At 37.5% G+C, this 23,160-nt stretch overlaps 1 protein-coding gene across 3 annotated transcripts in view; it reads left to right on the top strand.

Moving 5' to 3' along the window:
- LOC124556598 (protein transport protein Sec16A-like) overlaps window positions 1–23,160 on the top strand; it is a 233,192-nt gene that overhangs the window by 147,324 nt on the left and 62,708 nt on the right. For all 3 annotated transcript variants that reach the window (XM_047130565.1, XM_047130564.1, XM_047130566.1), the window contains 4 exons: window positions 906–1,119; window positions 6,790–6,959; window positions 20,949–21,066; window positions 21,170–21,387. In XM_047130565.1, the coding sequence (XP_046986521.1) occupies window positions 906–1,119; window positions 6,790–6,959; window positions 20,949–21,066; window positions 21,170–21,387 (720 nt within the window). The remainder of the gene's footprint in view (window positions 1–905; window positions 1,120–6,789; window positions 6,960–20,948; window positions 21,067–21,169; window positions 21,388–23,160) is intronic.

Here is a 23,160-nt window from a genome sequence, read left to right as displayed (position 1 = left end):
ATTGTATCTCAGCAACTGTAACACAAATACAAATTTTGCATTTAAATTTTCCAGGATATGGCAGAGGACACTTTTTCCAAATTACTTGCCTTTTCAGATGTATCGACATTTCATAATGTAAGAATTTGGTGGCATAAAATTCTGAAGTTGTCAAACATGAGAGACTCACTTAAACTGGGTGTGTTTTGTGCTATTTGCGAACACAAAATTTAAGGACCTTTCTCTTATATGGAGAAAACTAAGATAGGAATCTCATAGCTGGACATGCTGCAAAATTTGTTGTTTCCTCAACTTCATGAAGATTCCAATGATCTCATTTTTATGCATGACACTGTCCCATCTCACTTTCATCTTGAGGTGCAGCATTACCTTAACAACACCATACCACAACATCGGGTTGGAAGAGATGGACAACAAGATCTTGTTCATTGCTTTTGGTCTCTGAGGTCACCAGACCTCATACCTTGTGATTTTTTTGGGGGTTACGTAAGGCAGAGTCTACGTTCAGCCTATGGCAGCTACTCTTAAAGACTGTATTGTTGAAGCTATCAGTTAAATAGACAGGGACCTGTGCAGTTGTGTATGGAATAAAATGGGCTACCATTTCAATGTTTCTTGAGCGATCACGGTCCTCCTATTGAGTGTATGGTAAAGTGTCTGTGCAGACGTACAACTTTGAACCTTCCTCTATCCAGTGACATGCGCAATGTGTTTCTATCTTTCATAGTTTGTCAGTAATAAACAATTGAAATCTGTTCTTTCTTTTTGAATCACCCTGTATATTGGCTTCAACGACTAATGATTCAAATAAAGGCATTAAACAGATTACTTGGTGGTTTCTTAAATAAATGGGAGCATAACTTAAAACTCATAATGTATGTATAACAATTCACATGATGTTTCAGACAGTAGTTGGAGCGGATATAGCAGAGCTGCTTGTTTCGTGCTCTTCTTCTTCATCATCATCTTCAACAAGTTCACTTGCTGGGAATCCTGTTGTTCCTCAGCAGAATGTATGTGAGGTCCGTACAGATGAGCAAATGAATAAGAAATGTGAAGAAGATGTGACAAACCAATTTCGAGAATATTTGTTATATGGCAACACAAAGGAAGCACTGGGTAAATACGTCTTGGTATCTTATCTAGAATCAGTTTGTTTGCAGATCTCTGTGACATTTAGTATCAGATGATTATTAATCTTTGGTATCTCTAGTGAGCTTGATTGTTTCGTTAGGAGAGTACTTCCTGTTAAAAAATTCTGATAGTCTAGCTAGTATAATGAAACACCTTGTAGATATATTTAATAAGTAAATTAAACTTGTAAAATGATTTTTGGCTGAGTAAATTACTAATACTATAGTCAACCTGTTCCTTTAAACAAATCTCTGGCGGGCTTAAATAGTTTTTCCTTAAATGGTATTTCCCTTGATTAGGGGTTTAATCTTAGTATGTTAATGAAGTTATCCATAATCAGAATTTAGAAGTTTTTAGCCTAAATTGGTAGAATTAGTTAGTCACAAACGCACATGATACTAAAATGTAGACTTTCACGGCCGGAAATAGCATGTCCATTATAATTATCCGGGCTTTTATGCCGTGGTCGGTTGATGAATTCTGTGTCGATTCCCAACATTTCGTCTCCGACTGCGGGAGACATCTTCAAGGGGGTCCGTAGCTCAGTAGTGAGCCAGTGTGTGTGTTGGACCTTCCATTGAGCTACGGACCCCCTTGAAGATGTCTCCCGCAGTCGGAGATGAAACGTTGGGAATCGACACAGAATTCATCATCCGACCACGGCATAACAGCCCGGATAATTATAATGGACAAATGCACGTGACTTGGTCGTAGCAAATTACAAAAAATATACATTATTTTGTGCTACACACGATTCATTAATTTAATAGGCATGCATTTTAAGTTTACATTAAAATCACCAGTTGCTATCTAGATTTAAAGGCAGTATCTGGAATGAAGAATAAATTGTTTATATTATTAAGATAATGCAATAGACAAATACAGTTACATGAAAAGGAAAAAATCCTTAAATATATAATTTATTTCATGAATAAAAAAACTATAAAAATGTGTAGTTTGCTATTTCCTGCCAGCATAACATACTGAGAGGAATTGTCACTGTAGCTGGTTGGTATTTGCTAAAACCAACTCATCTACACTTACCAATGAAAAACACTTTCTAACAGCTGCAGCAAAAGGCAGCTGAATCACCATCATCCTCTCCTCCTCTCCCCCTTCTTCATCCTCCCATCATTTACCAACTGTGCTTGGTTCTTTATTAGAACACCACAAAAGTCAGGCTGTCTGTAATCACAACAGTGTCTTGAAATGTCATACATGCTGAAGTATGTGTGACAGCATTCAGGGAAATTACCTCCATGACATTTTCCTACCATGTAATAACATGGCAACTGACACTGAGCCACAGCCAGCAGGTTTCAAAACATTACAGATAGCAGCAAACATGTGCATAGCCTGCAAATTATCCACTCTTGTTACTTCTTTTCTTTCCATGAATGAAACTGACCTTTGCACCACAGCCAGTCTGTATTTAGCTCCCACAGGATGAATTATGTCCAGGAGGCTGCAGGTAACACGTACAGTTAACAGGTAGAAACACATCAACATTCCAAAGGAATGTCGCAACCTTTGGGTGTGCACGATATCTGTCTGTAATAAGAATTATCTTCCTTCCTGCTCCACCCATCTCAGCATCTACACTCCTAAGAAACGTCATACAAATTTCAACTGTCATCCAGGCATTGCAGTAAAATTGTATGTGCACAGTATTGCTTTTATATTTTTAGATCACCTGAGAGTTTAAAATTTTTCCTTGTTAATGCTGGAAACATTTAACTGCCATCACTGTTAACATACAACCTCCTTGACATTTTTCTACTGAATGGACTAGGAATATTTTTTTTACGTTAATAAATTATAGATCATATCAGTTCCATCAGCATGAAAAATGTTCCTGGATTCACATTCATTGTCAGACATGGCAACACATTCATCTTCCAATGTTCAGTACTTTCAAAGTCAATTACCTCACATTCTCGAATTAAATTTTTGTTTAACCAGTCAGTTTGTTACATGCGATGTCATGTCTGAGCGACTACTCAAGATGACTGCTTATTTCAAACAGGCTGTCCACCTGCCCAAGAGACTAGACTTCACCGATGATAAATGAACAGTTGCCACTGTAATTGTACAATTTCCCCAATCACCTGTAACCTGAACTTAATGTTACTAAACTCTCCATTATTAACGGACCTTCCGTTTTTTTGCCCAAATTTTCTTCTGCTCCTTATTTTTTTACCTGGAGTGAATAATTCTCCGTTTTTGTGTGTAAGTCAATTATAAACTATATTTCATGGAATAAATATAATCTTAAAACTTATCTTCTTGAAAATATGACTTTATCATAGTTTCTTCTGTAATGTTGAATTTTGTGAATGCTGGCAATGCGTGAGCTTCCAAACTGTAGCAACAACCAGCAATACTAACTTACACTGCTTTCTCCAGCATCTGCAAACTAATTCACGCATGGTTCAGAATGTGCTCCTGATGCATTAGCCTTCACTAGAAAATTAGTTTAAAGTTAAGAATGTCTGAAAATGATTAGTATGTTGTTTTGTGTTCTTTATATTTTATACACTCTAATAAATATATGGAAGGGCCATGTAACTTTTTGTGATTTTGTTATAAACAAATAAGTGGCCACTCTTTTTATTTTACGACATCTGGCAACTGTACCTAATCTCAACCTGGAATTGTGGCTGTAGAATGTGTTTCTTACTCCAATTGTGTGGAGAAAAAGCTCTCCTTTTTCTGTTCTCCTAGCTGCACGTTTAAAGGCGCCATGTCACTGATTGCACAGCCCCTCCCGCCAGAGGTTTGAGTTCTCCCCTGGGCATGGGTGTGTGTGTCGTTCTTAGCATAAGTTAGTTTAAGTAGTGTGAGAGTCTAGGGACCAATGACCTCAGCAGTTTTGTCCCTTAAGAATTCACACACATTTGAACATTTTCTGTTCTCCATTGTAACTTTATTGTCCCACACAAACTGCACAGAATGCCAGCTTTCAGGGAACTGGCAGGGAAACTTAGTATAACCTACACACCTTCAGTTCAGAAAACTGTCCGAATTTTGACATGAGGGGATAATGGTTCGTTTAAACTGGATGTGTGTAGGCCATTTGGAAGGTTGAAACATGAACGTTCTTACTTTTTTAAATACAAAAGACAGAGTTCCAGCATTCAAGAATGCCTTCTTATTTTTCAGTATATCCTGCAGAAAAAAAGACTGTTTCAAATTATATTTCTTTCACCTGTTGAAGAGTTTAATGTTCAGATAGTCCTCTTCATTAGAATAATGGTCAGCTTCTGCCGATTCTCAAAGCTTTTTTTTTATGTTGCTAGCCATAACTACAGTAAACTTCCATTGTAGTATTTAACACTTTGACGATCAGTACAGAGTAATCAGTTTGCGCACTAGAACTGAAGGGCAATGTTTTCTGTGATGACATATCATCTGAACTGTGTGTGTGGGAACTGGCACTTGTTCAAAATTATCTACCTAAAACTGTGATGTAGAAAACGAAGAAGAAGAAGAAGATCACTCCATAAAGTGTTTGACACATACTAAAGTAACGTAGCTCCTATATACAAGCATTTAAATACTTACTGGTCTATTTTGACAAGAATCAGCTGTGAGCAATAAGAATAGATTGAGAGTTATTGACATTTTCTCTGTGAACAGTTTAACACAACTCATTCAAAAATGTTAAGACTCTCATTATGAATAGATTTCAGTTTAGAAACTAATACTTATTCCTTAAAAGTGAACTTTTCCTTACAAAAGGATCATTAAAACCAAATCCAAGTAACATCTTTCTTTTGGCAATTTCACTGGAACCAACAGAAATATTAATTAAAAGTGGGTTCATTAATATGGAGTTTTACAGTAATATTGAAATAATTTTTTATGACAGTACTGCCTGGAGAAGTAGTTGCATTTTTTGCAGTTATTTGTGATCGCAGTTAGACATAGATGGAGTTTATTTGTAGTGAGGAATGGCAAAAAAAAGAGTGAAAATTATTTATATGAGAGATGAGCATTAATTTTCTTCTGTGTTGTATTTCTTGAAGCTGTCAGTAAACTAGAAGCAACTTTTAAAACTGAAGTGAGTTGCTTCTCCAAGAAACATTACCAACTGTAGACTAATGTTGAGATAATCCTTCTAACTTGGCAAAGTAAATTCCTTTGACCACCTTTGTATGAGCCTGTGCTATAGCTTATTATCTTGATGTTGACAATTCATTATATTTAACCTTTTTTGATTCAACTGACCTCTCCAAGAAATGTTAACATACTTCGAGTACCACATTCAAAATACTGATTTTGCCTTCTTAAGTAGCAGCTATTCAGTTAGGCATTTTTAACATAGTATTGCGTAGACTTTTGCACATTTGTCTTAACACTGCTGAAAAATTTGACATAAAGCACTATCACAGCATTGTATAGTACTCAAATATAGAATATCCTGTCAGTAAATGGCAGCTGTACTAGTGTGTTCCCAGTGACAATGGTGGCAAAGAAGACTACCATCTTATTATAGAAAACAAGTGACATAGCTCAGCTTCATGCTGGTAACACTAAGTAGCTACAGCCTGATGACTTATCTGGTGTAGTGGTAATTTTGGTTACAGACAGATGCGCAGAATTGCATTTAAAATTTGGAGAACAATAAGCAACTGAATATTGTCAGTTTCATATAATTTAAACAACTTAAGCAACACATGTCAGCAAAGTTCTCAGGAGACAAGAACATTTTCTGTTACATATCTAATTATGGCAATGATGAGAGCTACAAGTTACCACACTGTCTAGTCTGCTCAACTACAGTGCGAGTTCCGTGCGAGTGATAGCCACTTTTTAGTTACCCAACTGTAGCACCAGTACGCCGTGGTCCGCCCGACCACAGTGGAGTTCAGTGCAAGCTATGGTCACTTCCTGGCCGACTGACTACAGCACCATTCCAGCACAAGCAGACTTTTCTGTGTGACTGTTCCCTGTATTTCCCTTCACACATCTTAAACATAAATTCTGTACCAAAAAATCTGTTCTCACCTGCTTAATATGTTATGCATCCCAATGTGCGCTGCAGCTGAGCAGTTTTACGATGATGGGGACTTCAATTTGTTATAGTTCAGCCAATTTTTATGAAATATTTGTAAATTATATATAAAAATGTTCCTTGTAAATCAGTCTATCTATTAGTGAAAATCATATCAAAATCCTTACTGTAGGTGCTAAAATTAGCCCAAACACAGAGACAGAAACTGTGGGAGACTTTAATTTATATATGTATATGAGGCCAGTGACAGTCAAATAGGTATGGTTCACTACATTAATGGGTGCAGATTTTCAGCAGTAGAAGTGAAATCTTGCCATGCTTTTTTGTAAACCAGTTTCCTCAGTAATGAATGTCTTGTTCAATTTATAATCATTTCACAAGTATGTAGGCCCCACAGTATTTTTTGGAGTCAGCTAGCACTCAACAGTACCCTGACAGCCTTGAATGGCTTTACTGAAAATTTCTACAGTCAAAGTGAGCAATAAAAAAAACACTGTAGAAATGCAAACCCCAGGAATGTATTCATTGCTGTTTTTTGTAATTATTGTTTCTCGTTATTTATTCACACTTAATTCACTGTAAATTCATCCACTGAATAATCTGTAATTTTAAACAAATTTTTCCCTAATTATTTGCAGAATGGGCAATGAAGCATGGTCTCTGGGGACATGCTTTATTCCTTGCCTCAAAAATGGATAAGCGAACACATGCTCAGGTCATGATGAGATTTGCCAATGGTCTGAAGATGAATGATCCTTTACAGACATTATATCAGCTCATGTCTGGTCGTCAACCCGCTGCTGTTACAGTAAGTATTAATAAACTTTGTACAAAAATATTAATAATTTCTATGAAACTAATTGATTTCAAACAGTTTCAATAGATAACTGTATCCAGGTATTTGAATTATGTTTCTTATGAGATGAAGTGCCTCTCGGAAGGACCAGACTATTCTAATGTCCTGTTGAAATTTCCCCTTCTTGTTATTTTCTTAGTCCTAGCCAGATAGAAATTTTTCTGCAGTCTCCTTTACCATCAGACAGTTGTGTGTGTTTTCTAATTATGTTATGAAATAAAGTCCTCATATTACATTAAGGACTAAGTGGCTATTTTTGTTGGATATTCTCCACTGCATGTGTTTGTTTTTAACCTTTGATTTCATGCAGGAGCATATTTCGTACAACTTCTATGAGATAAACATAGAATGTACATCCATGTGCAAAATTTGGGTATTTACTTTTAGCTCCATAGATACCTACAGATATGTAAACTGTGCTGTATGTCCCAGCTGTTAATGTTGTCAATACAGCCACAAAGTTTTTCGTAGTTGATATGTCATATAGAATGGTCTCGGTGATTGTCACATCAAATTGGTGTAGACTTAGTTGATTGGCAATATTCTCCACTGTCATCAGAAAACCAACTGATTCACAATAAGTTGGCAGTGGTCTATAGGTGTTAACTTAGTTGTGCACCCCTATTTGCAACTTCAGACAACATCAGGGGCCGCAGCGAAATATCATCTCCAGCGACACTGTTCTCACCACTGTGTAAAATATATGGTTTCTGCTTATCTGTAATCTCTTTGTATAAAATACCTGCTTCCGCACATTGCTTTTTGTATATCCATGTATAAAACTATTGTTCAATAAAGGGATTAAAGTGTCTTGTGAAAGGAAAAGGTAATTTTATCTATTGGCATGAATAAGCAAAGATCGTGCTGGAGTTGCACGCTACAAAAAGTACTCATAATTATTACGAAAAGTTATTAAAAAGTCAAGAAACATGCACATTATGCTATAAATCAGTAATTCTGGTAACAGACTTAAATCTGCGTGGAATGCAGTGAAATGAGTGAGAGTACAACAGGCCACCGAACAGGATAACATCACTATTTATTTAAATGGAAGGGCTATAAATGATCAGTCACAGGTAGCAGATATGTTTAATAATCATTTTTTGAATGTAGTAGAAAATACAGGGACAAACAGTTCAAGAGAAAAATCGAAGCTGTATGGTATGTTGAAAAAGCAAGTCATGTAAAATTCTGTCATATGGATGTACCACCCATTTCTCCTTCTAAAATTAAGAAAATTATATTTTCACTCAAAAATAAAAGTTCCTCTGGAATTTCCAAAAGAGTACTAAAGATGTGTTCACATCTTTCCTGAAATATGTAATGCATCATTAAGTCCAGAAAGATTGGTATATACCATTATTAAACACATCTATAAGAAAAATTATAGAAGAGATGTCAATAACTACTGACCTGTTTCACTGTTGACATAATTTTCCAAAATTTTTTAGAGGGTAATGTATTCTAGAGCAGCATTCCAGCTGAACAACAGTAATATCCTCAGTAAATCACAGTTCTGATTTCAGAAAAATTGCTCAGTTTTCGAATATCATTTACACATCCACTCACCAAATTTTACAAGCATTAACAAACAAAATAGGGCTGGTTGATATTTTCTATGAATTATCTAAGGCATTTGACAATGTAAATTAGAATATTCCCTTGGATAAACTTGAGGTTTTATGGAATTGATGGTATACCCAACCTGTGGGTGATGCCATATCTAACCAGAAAGTTGTGCTTGGTTCAAATTCAACCAATGTAAGCAAGGGAGATTCTTCTGACTGGGGAGAAATCACTTATGGGGTTCTCCAGGTCTCAATCTTAGGTCCCCTATTGTTTCTCGTATATGTAACGACCTACCTAATGTACAAGCAGCAGAATTATTTATTTTTACAGATGACATTAGTATTGTAATCAGTTTCAAGATTTTAAACATGGCTGCAGCAGCAACTGTTAAAATTCTTCACAATAAAGGATGGCAGCCAAAAACAGTTGCAGGATAGAATTTTTTTTTTTATTAAATTCTTGACCAAGGTTTCGGTACATATAAATATACCTTCATCAGAAGTACATTTCCTGAATAGAAAGACACATTCATTAGAAAAGCCATATCAACGAAAGTGAGTAACAGAAGCTTAAATAACAGTGAAATTGCTAAAGTAATACAGGCACATAATCTTTAGTACTTACTAAAATTACATCATGCACTGGAGAATAATGAAACAATTATGCCAAAAGGCGTCGTCAGTAATTAAAATATCATCTCCATTTGTACGACATGTGTAATGGGTACAGGATCAAAGCGAACAGTTTAACAATGTTACTTCGCCTATGAACTGTTGAGACACGAGTGTGAAGGCACTAAGGTAGATTGTTTCGCTGAGAGAGGGCACTTGCATGTGCCAGACTCGCGCATATTACAATCCATAAATACATACATAAGCGCATCAAAATTATTAAAGGTTGTGTTAATTCAAACTTTGTCTTAATAAATAAAGCGTATCACGCCAATTAAAGACATTTATGTAAACTATAATATAGAACCAAATTTATCTGTGTCCTAGTGTCAAACGGATAAAGCTTGCGCTTGGAACATCTAACGAGAGAGGGCACTACTATAATGCGCGAGAGTCTCACGTAATGTAGGCAGTGAAATACATACTAGCAAAACAACCAAAATGTTCTAATAAAACGAAACCATCTGTCTGTATGATTTAAAACAGAGAGGTGGTAACATTATTACTAGTATTAACCGTAAATTAAAAAATAATGAGGCTCTCATCACTAAATCAGACAAAGGAAATTCGCTTGTTGTAGCCTATAAAAGTGAATACATTGCTAAAACTTTGGCTTTTTTCGAAGAAAATGGTATATTTGAAATTGAGCAAGATCATACCCCTACGTTACAAAAGCAAATTAGAGATACGTTAAGGAGAAGTAAACATCTTATGAAAGAGTTTCAAAAGAAAACCTTAATTAACATGAACCCTAGAGCACCTACGCTTAGAAGTCAGTTTAAGGTACACAAAAGTCAACACCCAGTTCGTCCCATTGTTAATGGAATAAAGAGCCCACATCACAAATTAGCGAGATTTTTACACACTAAAATTAAAGAAGCTTTTGTTTTTGAAAACAATTACTCTGTTAAAAATAGTGCTGATGTAATAAACAAGCTAAAATCAATAGAGATCACTTCTTCCTCTCGTTTGGTTTCTTTTGACGTCGTAAGTTTATACACCAATGTTCCAGTGGATATCACTCTTAAGATTATTGAAGGTAACATTCGACAACATAAAACTTTAAGTGAGCTACAGTTGTCGGAACTTATGTCACTACTGCAGGTTGTACTAGATTACAATTACTTTCAGTTTAATGGTAAAATGTATGAGCAACCATTCGGCTTAGCCATGGGTTGCCCGTTAGCTGGCATCTTTGCTGACATCTTTATGAATGCACTAGAAGAAAATTTCTTCAAAAACAACCCTACGTTAGGCAATAAGATTTCTTTTTATGCTCGTTATGTTGATGATATACTCATACTATTTCAAGGTTGTGACCAAGATCTACAACAACTGTTTCATGTTTTCAACAGTTTCCACGAGAAAATGAAATTTACAAAAGAGATACAAAATAACGAGAGAGAACTCAATTTTCTTGATTTGAAACTTAAGTTATCGGGTAACACCGTTAGCTTCGACATTTTCCGTAAAGAAACTTTTTCTGATAATATTATTCCAGCAGATTCCTGTCATCCTCAAACTCACAAGATCGCCTTTTTTCATTCTGCAGTTCATCGCGCTGTGAGCACACCTTTAGCACAGAATTGTTTTGAAAATGAAATATTTTTATTAAAATCAATAGCCACTAACAATGGATACGACCCTAAATTAATTGACCAAATTGCTAAGAAAAAAACAGCTGTAAAATTTTCTACTTTAGGAGATAACAGGGCAAAGAACTATGAGAGTAATAACTTCATTTCTATTCCATTTTTAGGGAACGTTCATATAAGATTAAAAGACTTTTACAGAAACAATACGGTTATAGAGTTGCTTTTTCCGTGAATAATAGCCTCAAACGTAGAGTAATTCATAATATTGGAGCACGAGAAGAACTCAGCACTAAGTCTGGTGTATACAAAATTACTTGTAACGACTGCCCAAACTATTACATAGGGCAGACAGGTAGACCCATTAAAGTTAGGTATAAAGAACACAAGTTAGGTAAAAATGGGGAAAACGTATATAATTCCACTTTTGCTGAACATCTATGGCTCTTACAGCACACGCCAAGAGAACTGGACGACGTAGAGCTGCTTCATGAAGCTGATAAAGGTGACAAACTAGACTTGCTCGAAGAATTAGAGATTTTCAAGCATCTGTCTCTAAAAGATGGTTTTGTTCTTAATGAACAGGTGCAGCTTCGAAACAAAAATTTTTTAGACAGTTTCAAACCCCTCATTGCCTTAATGTAATATAGTCTGGCTGACTAGGAGTTATTTTCTTGCTTGATGATGCCGGTGAAATGCGCTTTTCCTATCTTGTTGGGATCTACATATTGTGATGTTTGTTAATTATGAATTTCAATGTGTATGTGTGGTTAAATGACTACTATGTTTTATTCATACAGACAGATGGTTTCGTTTTATTAGAACATTTTGGTTGTTTTGCTAGTATGTATTTCACTGCCTACATTACGTGAGACTCTCGCGCATTATAGTAGTGCCCTCTCTCGTTAAATGTTCCAAGCGCAAGCTTTATCCGTTTGACACTAGGACACAGATAAATTTGGTTCTATATTATAGTTTACATAAATGTCTTTAATTGGCGTGATACGCTTTATTTATTAAGACAAAGTTTGAATTAACACAACCTTTAATAATTTTGATGCGCTTATGTATGTATTTATGGATTGTAATATGCGCGAGTCTGGCACATGCAAGTGCCCTCTCTCAGCGAAACAATCTACCTTAGTGCCTTCACACTCGTGTCTCAACAGTTCATAGGCGAAGTAACATTGTTAAACTGTTCGCTTTGATCCTGTACCCATTACACATGTCGTACAAATGGAGATGATATTTTAATTACTGACGACGCCTTTTGGCATAATTGTTTCATTATTCTCCAGTGCATGATGTAATTTTAGTAAGTACTAAAGATTATGTGCCTGTATTACTTTAGCAATTTCACTGTTATTTAAGCTTCTGTTACTCACTTTCGTTGATATGGCTTTTCTAATGAATGTGTCTTTCTATTCAGGAAATGTACTTCTGATGAAGGTATATTTATATGTACCGAAACCTTGGTCAAGAATTTAATAAAAAAAAAAATTCTATCCTGCAACTGTTTTTGGCTGCCATCCTTTATTGTGAAGATTGTAATCAGTGTAAACATTTATACAGCAGCAGAAGAAATGGTAAATAATGTTCTTAAACGTATAATATTATTGAATGGTTTTGTGTGACTGGTTTCACTCTGTTTCAAAGATACACAGCATATTCAGTTCTGCACATCTGAAACGACTTAGTTCAACCAAATTTATACTTCAATCCGTTGCAAATCTTAGGGGAGAGACAAATCAGTAAGTACACATATTTTGTGTATTTTCATTCAACAGTGTCATGTGAAATAGTGTTCTGGATAACTCAGTTTTAAGAAAGAAAGTCTCCATAGCACAAAAACATGCTGTAAGATTAATATTGGTACTTGCCCATGATCATCTTGTAGATGTCTCTTTAAGAAGTTAGACATTTTGACTAGTGCTTCATAGTATATTTATTCCTTAATGAAATTTGTTTTAAATATTATGCTGCAGTTCAAAATGAACAGTGATGTACATAATTGCAATACCAGAAGAAAAAATGGCATTCATTACTCCACCTTAAGGCTGTCTTTAGCACAAAAAGTGGTTCACAATTGTGCTACCAAAAATTTTAATCACTTAATAAATGATATAAAGTGTCTGACAGGGGGTAAAACTAAATTTGAAAACAAACTGAAAAATCTTGTCCTTGACAACTCCTTCTGTACTGTAGAAAAAGGTATATTTTTGTAATGTGTAAAAAGAGGTGGGTGGAGATTACTGGTTCACATCTGTGATCAAAAAAAAAGAAAAAACTACTTGTAAATGGTAAATGCAAACAGAATAAATAACTCACTGTTAAAATTGTTAAGGAACATTCTAATATCTGTGGCCTCTTTATTGCCCTGTTCCAGTAATTTGAAGTATGGACTTCAATCAGTCTTAACCCCAAAATCATCTTGTGGCAAATATCTCTAACAGTGAATGTTACAAAAGTCTTGGACTCCAAGGCTTTGTATATTATTCACAAGCACTTCTCTGAATTTCTTAGTTAACTATATTTTTCTTGAAACACTAACACTATTTCTATTGATATGATGAAAAATTAAGTTTGCAGGTAAGTATATACTTTATGGGATATAAATAATGGAAGGAGTAACTTAGCTTATTGTTCAGTTGCCAACAGGCATATAAACAAGACAGAAAGCAATGCTAGCTTTCAGACAAATCATTCTTTAGCCATAGTACACTACATATACACCTGCATGGCTACACGATTTTAGAACTGCAGTTTGACTTAAAAAGGTTGGTGTCAGGTGTGGTGGGTGAGGAGAGAAATGGGTGGGGAGTGATAGCAAGGATTGGAAAGAGTGGCTGATGGCTGGGAGGGAGAGGCAGTAGGTGTACATGATAGAAATGTGGTGCTGATGAGCTAATTCTGCTCACAGGCTGAGGGAGTTGTACACAACGCACAGTGACCTGGGGGAGTGGATTGAGGAGATGACACAGAACAGAGGAAATGGTGACCACACAGAGGAATATGAGAGTGCTGGGTGAGTGAATTTAGGGGCATGAATGAATGTGGGTGTGGGGCAGGGGCTAACAGAACTTGAGGCGAGGAAGACTACGGGATCAGAGGATGTGTAGCGATGGCGGAGAATCTGGCATGTCATGAGGGACGTCTCAGCTGTCATATTTTTAGCCCATCGGCTCTACTGCTGAGGCACGTCCTAGTGTACCTGATGCGGTTGATCCGCTGTCACATCAGGGTGAGTGGCAGTTGTTAACACTTATGGGTAGCTCGAGGTGTAGGGCCAATGTGGAGGCTAGCTGTCTGGCCTCGCCTATTTGCCCTGTGAGTGAACAGGTGGCCATTCCTTCAGCAGGGTCTGAGCAGGCATATGGGGGCAGCGATTTGCTAGCTACTGGGAGTTCCAATGTTCAACACATTATGGAACCCCTTAGGAAGGTAATATTCAGGGCTGGAAAGAAAACCAATGTGCACTTGGTATATCTGCCGAGGGTCCTCATCAGAGGTGTGGAGGCAGCCTCGCCTACAACTGTTGAGTGTGAAAGGTGTAGTCATTTGCAAATTGTGGCTTATGTTGGCACCAACGGTGCCTGTTGCATTCCTTCTGTGACCATCCTCAATTCGTGCATGTGGCTGGAGGAGGTGGTGAAGGCTGCTGGTCTTGCACATGAGTTTTAAGCAGCGCTCGCAATTTGCAGAATTGTTCCTCGAGTTGATCAAGGTCCTTTGCTTTGGAATTGAGTAGAGGCTCTCAACCAAAGACTTTGTCGACTCAGAGACAGTCCTGGCTGCAGATTTCTGGACCTATGTTATTGATGGGTAATTTTAGGACTCCCCTTGGTATGTCAGGGGTGACTACACAAGGGAAGCAGCTACTTGGTTGGCAGAGTACTTATGGAATGCACATGTGTGTTTTTTTTCTTTTTTTTTTTTTTAAGGCTAGGCAGTAGTTTAAGGTGGTCTGAACACTCACCAGCCAATTTGCAAATAGGGAAATCATCCCATGTTCGTAGCAAAGACACTTTGACAGTCAAACTTTTATCAGTAAATTGGCCAAGTATTTGTAACATAGTTTCTGAATTTACTGCCCTCCAGGGAAGTTCTCGCACTCAGACTATCCTTGGGCCCAAGAGCTGACTGAAACCAAAAGGAGAAATCTCGAAAATATTTAGCGAGTCATGGAATGTATATTGGAAAGTCAGATTAGAACCCATAGGAGGAGAAGTGTCCATTGCAGTAGACAAAAATATTGTTCCTATTGTGGTTGAAATTATGACAGTGAAGTTATCTGGTCCCATATAAAAGGTCATAGTGAAATCAAATTAACTGGCAATCTGATTCGACTGTGATAGCTCTAGAATCATTCAAACAAAAAGTCCACAGTCATCAATGCATAAATACCCAGATCATGTAGTACTAGTTGGAAGCAACTTTTAACCTACTGAGTATAGACTGGGACGTCTCTGGATTCATTGTAGGGGTACAGATACAGTCCTGTGATGTACTTTTGAACATGTTTTCCAAAAATTGTCTTGAGCCGCTAGTTCAGCAGCCCATGTGCAATTTAAAGTGTCTTAGACCTTGTAGGTTCAAAGAGGCTTTTGTTATAGACGGCATCAGCATAAAGGCAGGGATTAGTGAACATGATGTCATCATGGCACCTATGGTTACTGAAGTTAATAAATCAACCACCACTGTCACACCTCAGCAAAAGATCTGGCCGAGAACCAAAGAAAATTGTGGTCCTTTGTAAAATTGCTTAGTGGGTCTAAGGCTTCCATCCAGCCACTTGTCGACCAGACTGGTGTGACAGTAGAAGATAGAAAAATGAAAGTCAAAATTTTAAATTTTACATTTAAGAAACCGTTCATGCAGGAGAATCGTACAGACATACTGTAGTTTGACCATCAAACAGACTTTGGTGGGCCAATATACTAATAAGCAGTCCAGGCGTAGAGAAACAACTGAAAGAGTTGAAAAAAAGTCATTTTCCAGGTCCGAATGGAACCCCAATTAGGTTTTACAAACATTACACTAGGGCACTAGCTCCCTACTTAGCATGCATATATCGTGACTCTCTCCCCCAGTGCAAAGTCCTAAGAGACTGGAGAAAAGTGCTGGTGATACCTATGGATAACAAGGGTAGAAGAATGGACCCACAAAAATTACACACAAGTGTTTTTACCAAATCACTTATGATGTTTCAAGTGGCAAAATTCTGTCCACTGTACACTTTTGTGTAAAGATTATGTTCCTTGCAGGACACGTGACCAAGTAGCTTGTGGCGCAGATGTAGGCTGCATATCCCTGCTAATATATGGTAATTGTTTAGGCAAACATTCAGTTTGGAGTGACTTATGTCCAGCCTATGTCAAAGAACCATGGACCTTGCCGTTGGTGGGGAGGCTTGCGTGCCTCAGCGATACAGATAGCCGTACCGTAGGTGTAACCACAACGGAGGGGTATCTGTTGAGAGGCCAGACAAAAGTGTGGTTCCTGAAGAGGGGCAGCAGCCTTTTCAGTAGTTGTAAGGGCAACAGTCTGGATGATTGACTGATCTGGCCTTGTAACAATAACCAAAACGGCCTTGCTGTGCTGGTACTGCGAACGGCTGAAAGCAAGGGGAAACTACAGCCGTAATTTTTCCCGAGGGCATGCAGCTTTACTGTATGATTACATGATGACGGCGTCCTCTTGGGTAAAATATTCCGGAGGTAAAATAGTCCCCCATTCGGATCTCCGGGCGGGGACTACTCAAGAGGATGTTGTTATCAGTGAGAAAGAAAACTGGCGTTCTACGGATCGGAGCGTGGAATGTCAGATCCCTTAATCGGGCAGGTAGGTTAGAAAATTTAAAAAGGGAAATGGATAGGTTGAAGTTAGATATAGTGGGAATTAGTGAAGTTCGGTGGCAGGAGGAACAAGACTTCTGGTCAGGTGACTACAGGGTTATAAACACAAAATCAAATAGGGGTAATGCAGGAGTAGGTTTAATAATGAATAGGAAAATAGGAATGCGGGTAAGCTACTACAAACAGCATAGTGAACGCATTATTGTGGCCAAGATAGATACGAAGCCCACACCTACTACAGTAGTACAAGTTTATATGCCAACTAGCTCTGCAGATGACGAAGAAATTGAAGAAATGTATGATGAAATAAAAGAAATTATTCAGATTGTGAAGGGAGACGAAAATTTAATAGTGTTGGGTGACTGGAATTCGAGTGTAGGAAAAGGGAGAGAAGGAAACATAGTCAGTGAATATGGATTGGGGGACAGAAATGAAAGAGGAAGCCGCCTGGTAGAATTTTGCACAGAGCACAACATAATCATAACTAACACTTGGTTTAAGAATCATGAAAGAAGGTTGTATACATGGAAGAACCCTGGAGATACTAAAAGGTATCAGATAGATTATATAATGGTAAGACAGAGATTTAGGAACCAGGTTTTAAATTGTAAGACATTTCCAGGGGCAGATGTGGACTCTGACCACAATCTATTGGTTATGACCTGTAGATTAAAACTGAAGAAACTGCAAAAAGGTGGGAATTTAAGGAGATGGGACCTGGATAAACTAAAAGAACCAGAGATTGTACAGAGATTCAGGGAGAGCATAAGGGAGCAATTGACAGGAATGGGGGAAATAAATACAGTAGAAGAAGAATGGGTAGCTTTGAGGGATGAAGTAGTGAAGGCAGCAGAGGATCAAGTAGGTAAAAAGACGAGGGCTAGTAGAAATCCTTGGGTAACAGAAGAAATATTGAATTTAATTGATGAAAGGAGAAAATATAAAAATGCAGTAAGTGAAACAGGCAAAAAGGAATACAAACATCTCAAAAATGAGATCGACAGGAAGTGCAAAATGGCTAAGCAGGGATGGCTAGAGGACAAATGTAAGGATGTAGAGGCCTATCTCACTAGGGGTAAGATAGATACCGCCTACAGGAAAATTAAAGAGACCTTTGGAGATAAGAGAACGACTTGTATGAATATCAAGAGCTCAGATGGAAACCCAGTTCTAAGCAAAGAAGGGAAAGCAGAAAGGTGGAAGGAGTATATAGAGGGTCTATACAAGGGCGATGTACTTGAGGACAATATTATGGAAATGGAAGAGGATGTAGATGAAGATGAAATGGGAGATACGATACTGCGTGAAGAGTTTGACAGAGCACTGAAAGACCTGAGTCGAAACAAGGCACCCGGAGTAGACAATATTCCATTGGAACTACTGACGGCCGTGGGAGAGCCAGTCCTGACAAAACTCTACCATCTGGTGAGCAAGATGTATGAAACAGGCGAAATACCCTCAGACTTCAAGAAGAATATAATAATTCCAATCCCAAAGAAAGCAGGTGTTGACAGATGTGAAAATTACCGAACTATCAGCTTAATAAGTCACAGCTGCAAAATACTAACACGAATTCTTTACAGACGAATGGAAAAACTAGTAGAAGCCAACCTCGGGGAAGATCAGTTTGGATTCCGTAGAAACACTGGAACACGTGAGGCAATACTGACCTTACGACTTATCTTAGAAGAAAGATTAAGGAAAGGCAAACCTACGTTTCTAGCATTTGTAGACTTAGAGAAAGCTTTTGACAATGTTGACTGGAATACTCTCTTTCAAATTCTAAAGGTGGCAGGGGTAAAATACAGGGAGCGAAAGGCTATTTACAATTTGTACAGAAACCAGATGGCAGTTATAAGAGTCGAGGGACATGAAAGGGAAGCAGTGGTTGGGAAGGGAGTAAGACAGGGTTGTAGCCTGTCCCCGATGTTGTTCAATCTGTATATTGAGCAAGCAGTAAAGGAAACAAAAGAAAAATTCGGAGTAGGTATTAAAATTCATGGAGAAGAAATAAAAACTTTGAGGTTCGCCGATGACATTGTAATTCTGTCAGAGACAGCAAAGGACTTGGAAGAGCAGTTGAATGGAATGGACAGTGTCTTGAAAGGAGGATATAAGATGAACATCAACAAAAGCAAAACAAGGATAATGGAATGTAGTCTAATTAAGTTGGGTGATGCTGAGGGAATTAGATTAGGAAATGAGGCACTTAAAGTAGTAAAGGAGTTTTGCTATTTGGGGAGCAAAATAACTGATGATGGTCGAAGTAGAGAGGATATAAAATGTAGGCTGGCAATGGCAAGGAAAGCGTTTCTGAAGAAGAGAAATTTGTTAACATCCAGTAGTGATTTAAGTGTCAGGAAGTCATTTCTAAAAGTATTCGTATGGAGTGTAGCCATGTATGGAAGTGAAACATGGACGATAAATAGTTTGGACAAGAAGAGAATAGAAGCTTTCGAAATGTGGTGCTACAGAAGAATGCTGAAGATTAGATGGGTAGATCACATAACTAATGAGGAAGTATTGAATAGGATTGGGGAGAAGAGAAGTTTGTGGCACAACTTGACCAGAAGAAGGGATCGGTTGGTAGGACATGTTCTGAGGCATCAAGGGATCACCAATTTAGTATTGGAGGGCAGCGTGGAGGGTAAAAATCGTAGGGGGAGACCAAGAGATGAATACACTAAGCAGATTCAGAAGGATGTAGGTTGCAGTAGGTACTGGGAGATGAAAAAGCTTGCACAGGATAGAGTAGCATGGAGAGCTGCATCAAACCAGTCTCAGGACTGAAGACCACAACAACAACAACAACATGTTAAAGAGCAGAAACTACAAGAAATAATAGTTATAAAAGGTGCTATGTGATGAGGTAACAGCATAATTCAAATACATATAGTGTGTATCATTTCTAACCTAATGTTTCCCATTGTGAAACAGTGTTAATATCATTGCAGGTACAAACTGTCAATGTATCAACCAACATCTGTTCTTGCCACTGTACATGCCAATCTGCATGTGGTAGTTTGCCTGTAGCAGATGTTGTGAGACCGTATATGCTCCCTCCCCTCCTCCAAGGGGAAAGGTGCCATGCTTTCTACTACAATAGTTAGTTCGTTCAATTTTTCTCCACATATCACCTGAAAGGAAGGTTGTTCCAAGAAAGAATAGAACAAAGGCAATAAAACAGGGTTTAAAACATAAGAGATGAAAATACCAGCTATCTCTAATGTTGAAGATTGGGAAACTGAAGTTGTTTGCTTAAAAGAACCATTAAGTTGGTATAGTCGACTTCCGATGTCATTGAAGTCCTGTCAAAGATGCAAAGAGAGAGGAAAGAATAAATATACCAGTAGATGATTGAGGTACTGTGGAGCCATATGACTGGCTTCAGAAATTGGGGAGGAGGAACTTCAGTTCCTAGAAAAAAATATAACTGTGTGTCTAAGAGATATATATTAAGTTTTCAGCTGTCATCAAGGTAAGGGGATGTCATTTCCTCAGAAAGAATAACTTACATGGTGAAATGGCCAAGGCACAGGAAGCAGTGCTCATATGTGATATGCCCATCATTTGTCACCATAACCACCATGTTACAGTTGGTAGCCGTTGAAGTACATGTGTCGTTTCGGATGCCAGTGTGCTCCAGTTGTTTGTGAAATAATAGAGACATTAAACCATGAGGCACTCACAGAACTGTGTGATGACTACTCTCTGGGAAAAGTGACTTGCTCATTAGCTGTCATTTGGGAAAATGAAGTTGTCAAAGTAACATCAAAGGAAATAGCCCAGATCGTGACACATACTTTTAAAACATGCCTCCTTCCATAAGTGCAGTTCAGGTTGCTAGGCTATCTCATCTGACAACTGAAAACAGTAGAAGCATTTATAGGAATGATTATCTTTTCCCCCTCGTAACTGGATTGAGAATGATGAGGCTATTTTGTAATAACGATTGTCACATACCCTATTTCATTATTGATGAAAAGCATATAAGTTACGCAAGTAAGTATAAAAGTACTAAAAAATATACCATCATGTGAATAAATTCCTGTTTCCTAAGAACTGAAAGTAGTACACAAGCAATAATATTTCTATAGGCATGCAATTCATGCAGTTATTAGTAATGGAAAAGTACAATGGATTTTGAGTAATCTATGTACAGTTATAGGTTTATGTGTACTGTTATAAGACTAATTTAATTTTTCATATTACAATGCAGATGCATTAAACGTTTTATTTTGATCTGCCATTCAGTGCTGTGCAGATGAGGAGTGGGGTGACTGGAAACCACATTTGGCAATGATATTATCAAATTCGACACAACGACCAGAACTCGACCATAAAGCAATTACTACTCTTGGAGACACTTTAGGTACCCTTTGAAACTTTATTTACAATTCTTGTATATCTAATAAGTTCCTTTGTTTTGTGATTTGTTTAATGTTTTTGATCTAATGCTTTCTCACTGTTTCCAGGAGCCAGAGGTTGCCTCCATGCAGCGCATTTTTGTTATCTCATGGCTCAGCTCCCATTTGGTATTTATTCCAACAAAGCTTCAAAACTTGTTTTGATTGGCTCTTCCCATGTAAAACCATTCATGGAGTTTGCCACTAATGAAGCTATTCAAATGACAGAAATATACATATACGCATGCCAACTAGCAAATACAAATTTTGAACTACCACAATTCGAGGTATGTGTTATTCTCATCTTTGTAAACTTTCATTTTATTGATTAATGGGAGAAACCTTCATTAAAAGATGCATATCAATAACTTCTGTCAGTATCAGGCATACCCTAATTATTACTACAGCCACAAATCCATAGCCTTTCTTAAAATATGTTGTACTAACATCATCATGATATATTTTGTGTAATTGTTGTTCAGTACTGCAAAGGAGACACGTTAAGTAGCAGACAGGTACAATTAAGACACTTACATAAAGCTTTCAGCTACAGCCTTCATCAGTAAAAGAGAGACGCACATCATTCGTACACACGAGCAAGCACAACTCATTCATACGACTGCTAACTCTAGCATCTTGGGTAGAGATGCTTGAAGTAGCGGTCACGTGTGCATGAGGTGTGGTTGCTTGTGTGTACGAATGATGTGTGTCTCTCTTTTACTGATGAAGGCTGTGACTGAAAGCTTTATGAAAGTGTCTTTTAATTATGCCTGTCTGGAACTTAATGTATCTTCTTTACGGTAAGTAGCAGTCTGTCTTTTCCTACATTGATATTCCTACCTGGAGTTTCATTGTGTGTCATTGTGTGTCATTGTCAGGAATCTCTCTTATTAATAAATTATCATCATCAGGGAAAACAAGTGACATTCCACAGGTCAGAACGTGAAATGTTTGATCCCTTAATTGAGCAGGTAGGTTAGAAAATTTGAAAAGGAAAGTTGATAGGTTGAAGGTAGATGTAGTGGCAATTAGTGATGTTTGGTGGCAGGAGGAACAGGACTTTTCATCTTGCAATTACAGGGATATAAATAGAAAATCAAATGGAGTAATGCTGGAGTAGGGCCAGCAATGAATAAGAAAATAGGAGTGTGGATAATATGAACAGCATAATGAATCATCATAGCCAAGACAGGCAGGAAACCAACATCCATCACAGTAGTACATGTTTACATGCCAAGTAGCTCCACAGATGATGAAGAGATTGAAATAATGTATGATGAGATGCCATTATTCAGACAGTTAAGGGAAAGAAAAATTTAATTGTGATGGATGACTGGAAATCAATAGTAGAAAATGGAAGTGAGAGAAAAATAGTGGACTATGAACTTTTAAGAACAGAATGAAACAGGAAGCTGTCAGGTAGAATTTTACACAGAAGAAATTTAATCATCACTAATACGTGTTTTAAGAATCATGAAAGAAGGTTGTATTGTATACATGGAAGAAATGTAGTGACACTGTAAGATTTCAGATTGATTATATAGTGGTAAGACAGTGTGTTCAAACCAGATTTTAAATTGTAGGGTTTTTCCAGGGACAGATGTGGACTCTGGCTATAATTTATTGGCTGTAAACTGTAGACTAAAACTGAAAAAAATGCAAAATGATAGGAAATTAAGGAGATAGGGACCTGGATAAGTTGAGAGAACCAGAGGTTGTTGAGAGTTTCAGAGAGAGCATTAAGCGACACTTGTCTTGGCACAGATTGAATGAATAGTGTAAATGTGGAATGGGCACCTTTGAGAGATGAAATAATGAAGGCAGCAGAGGATCAAATAGGTAAAAGGACAAAGCCAATAGAAATCCTTGAATATCACAGGAGATACTGACTTTTATTGATGAAAGGAGAAAATATAAATATGCAGCAAATTAAGCAGGCGAAAGAGAATACAGATGGCGAGAGAGAGAGAGAGAGAGAGAGAGAGAGAGAGAGAGAGAGAGAGAGAGAGAGTGCAAAATGGCTAAGAAGGGATGGCTAGGTAGAACTAGGAGAAAGATAG

This window comes from Schistocerca americana, chromosome X (genome assembly GCF_021461395.2).
Source record: "Schistocerca americana isolate TAMUIC-IGC-003095 chromosome X, iqSchAmer2.1, whole genome shotgun sequence".
Lineage (NCBI taxonomy): Eukaryota > Metazoa > Arthropoda > Insecta > Orthoptera > Acrididae > Schistocerca > Schistocerca americana.
This window is presented reverse-complemented; position numbering and strand designations above follow the sequence as displayed.